The 7,384-nt window shown below is 33.7% G+C and overlaps 1 protein-coding gene across 1 annotated transcript; it reads right to left on the minus strand.

Moving 5' to 3' along the window:
- Window positions 1-2,150: 2,150 nt before the first annotated feature.
- LOC134234089 (uncharacterized) lies at window positions 2,151-2,549 on the minus strand. The gene has a single exon (XM_062716151.1). The coding sequence runs from the start codon at window positions 2,547-2,549 to the stop codon at window positions 2,151-2,153; it is 399 nt and encodes a 132-aa protein (XP_062572135.1).
- Between the last annotated feature and the right edge of the window lie 4,835 nt (window positions 2,550-7,384).

Consider the following 7,384-nt stretch of genomic DNA (forward strand, 5'->3'; position numbering starts at 1 on the left):
TGTGCGGTAAACCTTGTTATCGCTACTACTTCGAAACCGTAAACGGTACAAATATGAAACCTTCACTAAAGTCTTCGACTAATTGAGAGGGTTCTGGAATCTATTCATTGTGAAAGTATTTGGTGACTCCTTCAAAGAGTTATTGCCCTTGAAAGTCTCTGAATTTTAGAAATAATTAAATATTTTCAAAACAAGAAGGTATAGAAACATGAGCCTAACTGCATATGATTCATTGACCTTTGAGCTTAAAATTCATGTAAAGGTCAAAGGTCAAGGTCATTCCAAAACTGAGAAATTTAGCTCTTTTTATATCTCTTTTGTCTGTCAACATATGCTTAATGTCTATGCATCATTAATATGTACTTTTAAAACTGTGTCTTAGATTTCATTCTTGTCCCTGAATATTGACCCTATAAAAAATTATTGCCCCTTGTACGAAAAGAATTTTTATTGCTATTGCTCCAAAACTGTAAACCGCAAAGACATGAAACCTTCTGTAATGTCTTATATGACTTTAGGCAAAACATTTATGTTCAAGTGCAAAAGGATCTGGTGACTCCTTGAATGAGTTACTGCCCTTAAATGCTTTTGTGCTTACTATTAAACCTTATAACTTTAAAACTATAAGTCATAGAGACATGGGGTTAATTACAATGTGACCCTTGACCTTTGACCTTGAATATAACTTGAAGGTCAAAGGTCAAGTTCACCTAAAAAAAAATCATTTTCATTTTTTTTCTCCTTCTAAGCCATTCCTGGTTTCTTTTTTATGAAATTTAATTTTAAATAGATAAATATTAAATGAAATTGAAATTCAAAAAGGTGGAAAGACCTCTTATTGTTATGTGAACAATAAGTCTCCTAGTCAATTTCATTGAATTTCTTCTTATTAGGGATTGAAGACCTTAATCAGCTGATATGGAATAGATTGATTGCTTGTATTATTATGGGTCAGAATAACCCTTAATGCCAGCAAAGATCAATCACACAGTTTAAACTTAACAATAATTTATTTACGGTAATATACAAATCATTAAGTACAAACTTAGCAAAAATCTAAAAATACATACATCAGAGTGTCCGTTGCTGCACACAATGTCCCAGTGAAATTATTTCCCAATAATACCTAAGTAACACTGATTTTAATATTTTTTCTATCAGGGGTGTCAGATATCACACAAGCCTTTTTTCCGAAGCACAATTTTGACATTATTTTTCTTCTTTGACTTGGACATGCTGTAGCAGTCAATGCCAAACAAGGAACCTTTAAACAGAGAGAACGTAGTTCACCTATGTGACTAATCCACTCGCAGAATGCAGCTTCCTGTTGATTTTTTCCCTTCTCCCCTGAAAACAACAAAAAAAAATGCATATATAGCTGCTTTGGTCAATAGACAATGACCATATGTTTTTTTAAATTATTATTTTTAATAGTTCACATAAATAATCTGGGGGTAGGGGATGTAAGTGAATTAGGGCCTTAATTTTTTCCATCATCTGGCACCAACTATCGCAAAAGAAAGTGCACAGAAATACATGTATGTTACTTAACAGTGTTTCATACTAAGACCGAACGAAAATATACTCTGTTTTCCTGTCCCTTGTCCAAAAAAATAGGGTAGGTAAGTAGGGAAAAAATTTCATATTGAGAAAAAGTACACTTTATTTTCAAAACTCAATGCATGCAGAACACATAGCATGTAATAACAAGAAAAAAGTATGTTAAAAAGTTTATATTAGATTTATTAGGTATCCTGTAGTATACAGTTATGATGTATAATTAATACTGTAAATATTGTCGATCAACTTTAGTATTTTAGGAAAATAGCCCTCAAAAATGAAAATGTGAAAAGAAAACAACAAACTTATAGGGCTGGAGGGTAAAATGTAGGGTAGGTCGGGTGACAGGAAACAAAAGTCATTTTTTGCCTAATTATAATAACAGTAAACCATAACAGTGTTTCATAACAAAATAATTATTCATTTCATTATGTTCAACAATCCTTTATCATTGTTTTTGGAAGGGGAGGGGGGGGGGGGGTAGCATTGACGGATAAAATGTACATTGTGAGTGTAAATTAATCATTCCAAAAATTTGTAGTTTTTTTTATCTTACCAATGAATGATGGTATAAGCTTCATCTACCACAATCAAGCGATGTCTTTTCTTGAACTCTGGGTTCTTAAGTGCATCCCTCCACTTTGTTTCTCCAACCAGGACCTCAGGGCTTCCAAAAACAAATTATAGTAACCGCTTGCCACTCTCTCTACGTCAGTTGACCCTTCTATATACACTGCCCTATATCCCAAGCTGGAGAGACTTTCAACTTGCTCCTTCATGATGCTGATCAAGGGGGCGATTATTACAGTTACAGAATTTTCGCCGTACACAATTGGAACACATTGATAAGTCAATAATTTGCCACTCCCTGTCTTCGTTCCAATAAATATATCACGATTTTCTCTCAAACTGGATATTGCAAGCTTTTGGTTTTCGGTAAGATTATTCAAATTGAATTTTTCACATATTTTCTTTTCGACATCCGCCATCTTTGTACTCAGTCCAAACTACGCTTTGAAAGGAGTTATTTCATTGGACAGTCTATTTTTAAGATTTTTACGTATTGTTGAGCGTGAACCCGACTTTTAAAAAGCGACTTAGGTCAAGGGTTTGTGTGGAGTTCGAGAAATCACAAACCCTTGACATTGTGAGGATGTCAAACCTCAGGTTTCTCTATTTTTTCTACTTTTTGACCGGTACTTCATTCGAAACTATCCTTTGCTACCTTTATACAAAAAATATTACTCAAATATTGCTGTTATGATGATTTAGACACCTGAGTAGTACAATATTCACTGAGTCCAAAGGGCGAAGTGAATATTGTACTTCGAAAGTTGCTATATCATCGTATTGACTGCAAAACGACAGTTAATGTTTTATTATATGATTAAATGATTACAAACTCCTACAAAATCGAAAAATTGGAGAAGCTTAATCGATCAATGATCGACTGATTTGGAAATTCAAATTTTAAGTACAAAATTCCATTTTTAATAGAATTTATCATTTATGGAACAAAATAAATATAAAATTTGATCAAGTTTATTCTGAAGACAACTTTTTCTTGTGAAAGTAACAAAGTAAACAGAAAAAAATACATATTTACTCTTAAAAAGTTCATAAAAAAATAAAAATGTTTGACAATGACTAGATCAACAGTTCAACTAATTGAACAAGTTACCCTGGAACATGTACCAGTAGTAAAGTAAGCACATGATCTACTAATACTTGATGTTTTTGTTTTAGAAATAAACAGATCCACATTGTTTTCGCCAAGTCTGCATCGCTTTTTAAAGAAACAATTTGTCCCCAAAGGCTAAAGACCCTTTTGGATGATACGGAGGAAGCAGGATTAGCGAGAATTGTTTGGCCAGTATCAAAATGCATGGGAAAAATACAGCATTCTTTTTCATTCATTCTAAGATGGTTAAATTGTGATATCAACATGACAGCCAATACATCTTTCAAGTTCAAAAACTGCTCAAAAATCTATAAAGAAGCAAGATTTATGAGGGACTATTTCTTTTGATGGAAGGATATTTAGCAGAAAATTCTGCAAATCTGCACATTCATAAAATTTAATGTAATGGAAATTTAGCCTCACATAGTTTTACTCGGAGAATATTTACCGTTTTTATATTGTTAAAAATATTTAATATAGGTCTCAATTTATATTTTAAGACAAAGTTTTACACCTTCCCTCAACAAACTTTTTCCAAACAATGAAAACATATTAAAGAAGTCAAGATCAAATTTACATTTTTTTTTGGCCTGAAAATCACATATTGTGACAAATATTTCAAAATTAACATCATTGACCATACCTTTTTCTTTCATCATTTTAAACTACTCGACACTTTTGACTGATCAGCACTAAAGTCGTAAAAAGTTTGATATAAGAAAAATTTTTATTGCCTATGAAGTTTTTAATATCCCCAAAATGTTATTTTTTTGTGCAAAAAGGTCACACAATAATTTACGCGCATTAATTTGCAAGATTTGTTTAATGATAAATATTATTCAAACTATTTTACGAAAACAAGAATATATTTATTGCCATGACATTTGATCAAATATAATTAGAGTTAAAGTGAATAATCAAAGAGATTACATTTAAGTGCTAAAAGGTCAAATTAAATGTACCGTAGATCAGTAGGATGCAAACTGACCCTGTATTTTCTTTGCAATTTTGGGTTATACTTTTTGAGTACTTATCCAAAATATACTTCTCAAAAAATCCTTGATATAACAAATTTCAGGAGAGACTTACCTTAATGACAATTAGTACATTTAATGTATGAATTTGAAAATGACGGATTACTTTTTTAAGAGTTAGATCGGGAGTATGTATATGTAAAGATTTTACTGTTGACGGTTGAAAAGGCTTCAATTTTATTTGTATTTTTATATCCTTTTTCTTGATCTTGGCCCCTTGTAGGTCACTGTGCAATATTGCCATTGGACAGAATGTTCAAGAAAATATATTTTTGTTAATCACAAATTTCTGGTACTTGAGTAAATCAATAAATATATATTTCATTGTGATCATGATTCAAATCACTTGCAACACAATCCATAGCTTTTTTTTAATGTGGAGAAACAAAAGATTTATTTATTTATTGTGGAAGATCGGTAGAGGACATGGGCACGTTTCTGGTTAGAGAGTGAACTGGTAGGATTTTTAACGACTCATTAAATTAATAGGAAACAATTAAGAATATTCTATCTCAAATTCTGATTCGTAGTACAAGATTTTGGACTGATATATTTCTTTTTAAGCATATGCCAATTTCCTCAATTGTAGTACATGTAACATTTGAAAAAATTGTCATGTGCTTAAAAAGAATTAAATATATCAGTCCAGAATCTTATTTTTATGTATTTTCAATGATGTTACGAAGCAAGCGATTAGATGAAAAGACATTGAGAAGGTAAGTATAAGGCTTTGAAAATCAGAAAGGGAGAAAATAGCAGTTGCCATTAGTGGTAGCTTTTTTCGTCCTCTTGTTCACTGAAATTTTACAAGTCTGTTCCAAGTTTAACATTTTATTTTCGATGCTTGGGAAATGATTACTCTTTTTCCTACACGCGGCTTTTTTTCCATCTCTGATGGATCAATATCTGTAATGACCTCTACATATCCTTTTGATTTTTTGGAAAGAACTATGATTAACTTCCTCCTTAAAAGATATTTCATATGTTTATCCGATATTCCTTACACTGGGACTTCACATCCGGAAGTCCACACTTAATGTGAAATCTCTCGTGAGATGACAAATAGACGAGAATCAACAGAAGACTGAATAAAATTATATAGAAGCAATAAATGACTTACTGGAATTTACAGAAAGTTAAAAGTAATTGCCACTAACCTCGATAGCACAGAAGATGATTATTATTCCAGTCGGGGGATAAAAGTGATGATACATTTGATGGATCTGACACCCCCATAGAAGGTGGCAATGTGGGATTTTTACCAACTTCAGGAAAAAATTCAAATGGAATTGGATGCTGTCAACGGATGGAGCATGAAACCGATGGGTAAGCCACCGATCTTATCTGCTCCGGGGCATTTAATAAAGTAACCAAGTACAAAGTTATGTTGAAGAGGAATCCAAATAGAGAATAATGGATAGATTGATCTCCATTAATGGGAAATTAAAACTCATCATCTCAACTGTGGCATTTGGAATGGGGATCAACATCAAGGATGTTGAGTAAGTCCTGCACTGGGGGGGGGGGGGATCCCACCATCATCGCTCTTTCATTAGGTCACCTGAGTAAACTCAGGTGACCTATTGCTATCTGTTTTCGTCCGTCGTCGTTCGTCGTGCGTTAACATTTGAACATTTTCAGCTTCTTCTCTGCAACCACTGAACCAATTTCAACCAAATTTGGTACAAAGCATCTATGGGTGAAGGGGAACAAAAATTGTGAATTTCATGATCCCTGCCCCCATGGGGCCTGAGGGGTGGGGCCAAAACCACTAAAATAAATGCAATCTTTAAAAATCTTCTTCTTTACTCCTGGACATCAAGCAGTCAAACTGTTTGCATGGTTGTAATCAGCATTGAGTCCTCTACCAAAATTGTGAAATTCATGGCCCTGGGGTTAGGGGTCCTAGTGCTAGGGCGGGGCTAAATAAGTATATAGTGAAAATGCATTATTTCTTTGAAAATCTTCTTCTCTGCCCCTGGGTATTAAATAAACTAACTAAGTGCATGGTTATGATGAGTAGGAGTGCCTCTACCAAAATTGTGAATTTTATGGCCCCAGGGTCAGGGGTTCTGGTGTAAGAGTGGGGCTCTATTGATTATATAGTAAAAATACATGATTTCTTTGAAAATCTTTTTCTCTGCCCCTGGGTATTAAATAAACTAACTAAGTGCATAGTTATGATGAGCAAGAGTGCCTCTACCAAAATTGTGAATATTATGGCCCCAGGGTCAAGGGTTCTGGTGTTGGGGGGGCTCATTGAATTACATGAATTCTTTGAAAATCTTCTTCTCTGCTCCTAGGTATTAAATAAACTGACTAAGTGCATATTTATGATGAGAAAGAGTGCCTCTACCAAAATTGTGAATTTCATGGCCCCAGGGTCAATGGTTCTGGTTTTGGGGGGGCTCTATTGATTATATAGTGAAATTACATGAATTCTTTGAAAATCTTTTTCTCTGCTCCTAGGTATTAAATAAACTAACTAAGTGCATAGGTATGATGAGCAAAAGTGCCTCTACCAAAATTTTGAATTTTATGGCCCCAGGGTCAGGGGTTCTGGTGTGGGGGGGGGGTCTCTATTGATTATATAGTGAAAATATGTGAATTCTTTGAAAATCTTCTTCTCTGCTGCTAGGTATTATATAAACTGCCTAAGTGCATAGTTATGATGAGCAAGAGTGCCTCTACAGAAATTGTGAATTTTATGGCTCTATTGATTATATAGTGAAAGTACATAAAATCTTTGAAAATGTTCTTCTCTGTCTCTGGGTATGAAGCAGATGAACTACCTATATAGTTATGATGAACAAGGGCCCTAATCTTGCAGAATTGTGAATTTCAAGGCCCCAGGGTCAGGAGTGGGGGGGGGGGGGGCTCTACTTATATACAGGAAATGAATTAATTATTTGAAATCTGGTCCTTTGTATTTATAAAACATTTATTTACTTTTTGATAGGCAATTTTAAGGGTGCCTTTTAAAAAAATTGTGCAACTTAGGGTCAGGGGTTTATGTCAAAGTGTTAGGGGCATTACTGATTATTGATGAATATTACTGATTAGTTGGAGTGCATTTTTGTTCCCCTACCCTGCATATGGGTATTCAGTA

The sequence above is a fragment of the Saccostrea cucullata genome, unplaced genomic scaffold (assembly GCF_032062105.1).
Source record: "Saccostrea cucullata isolate Sc308-1 unplaced genomic scaffold, CSIRO_AGI_Scuc_v1 ctg3829, whole genome shotgun sequence".
Lineage (NCBI taxonomy): Eukaryota > Metazoa > Mollusca > Bivalvia > Ostreida > Ostreidae > Saccostrea > Saccostrea cuccullata.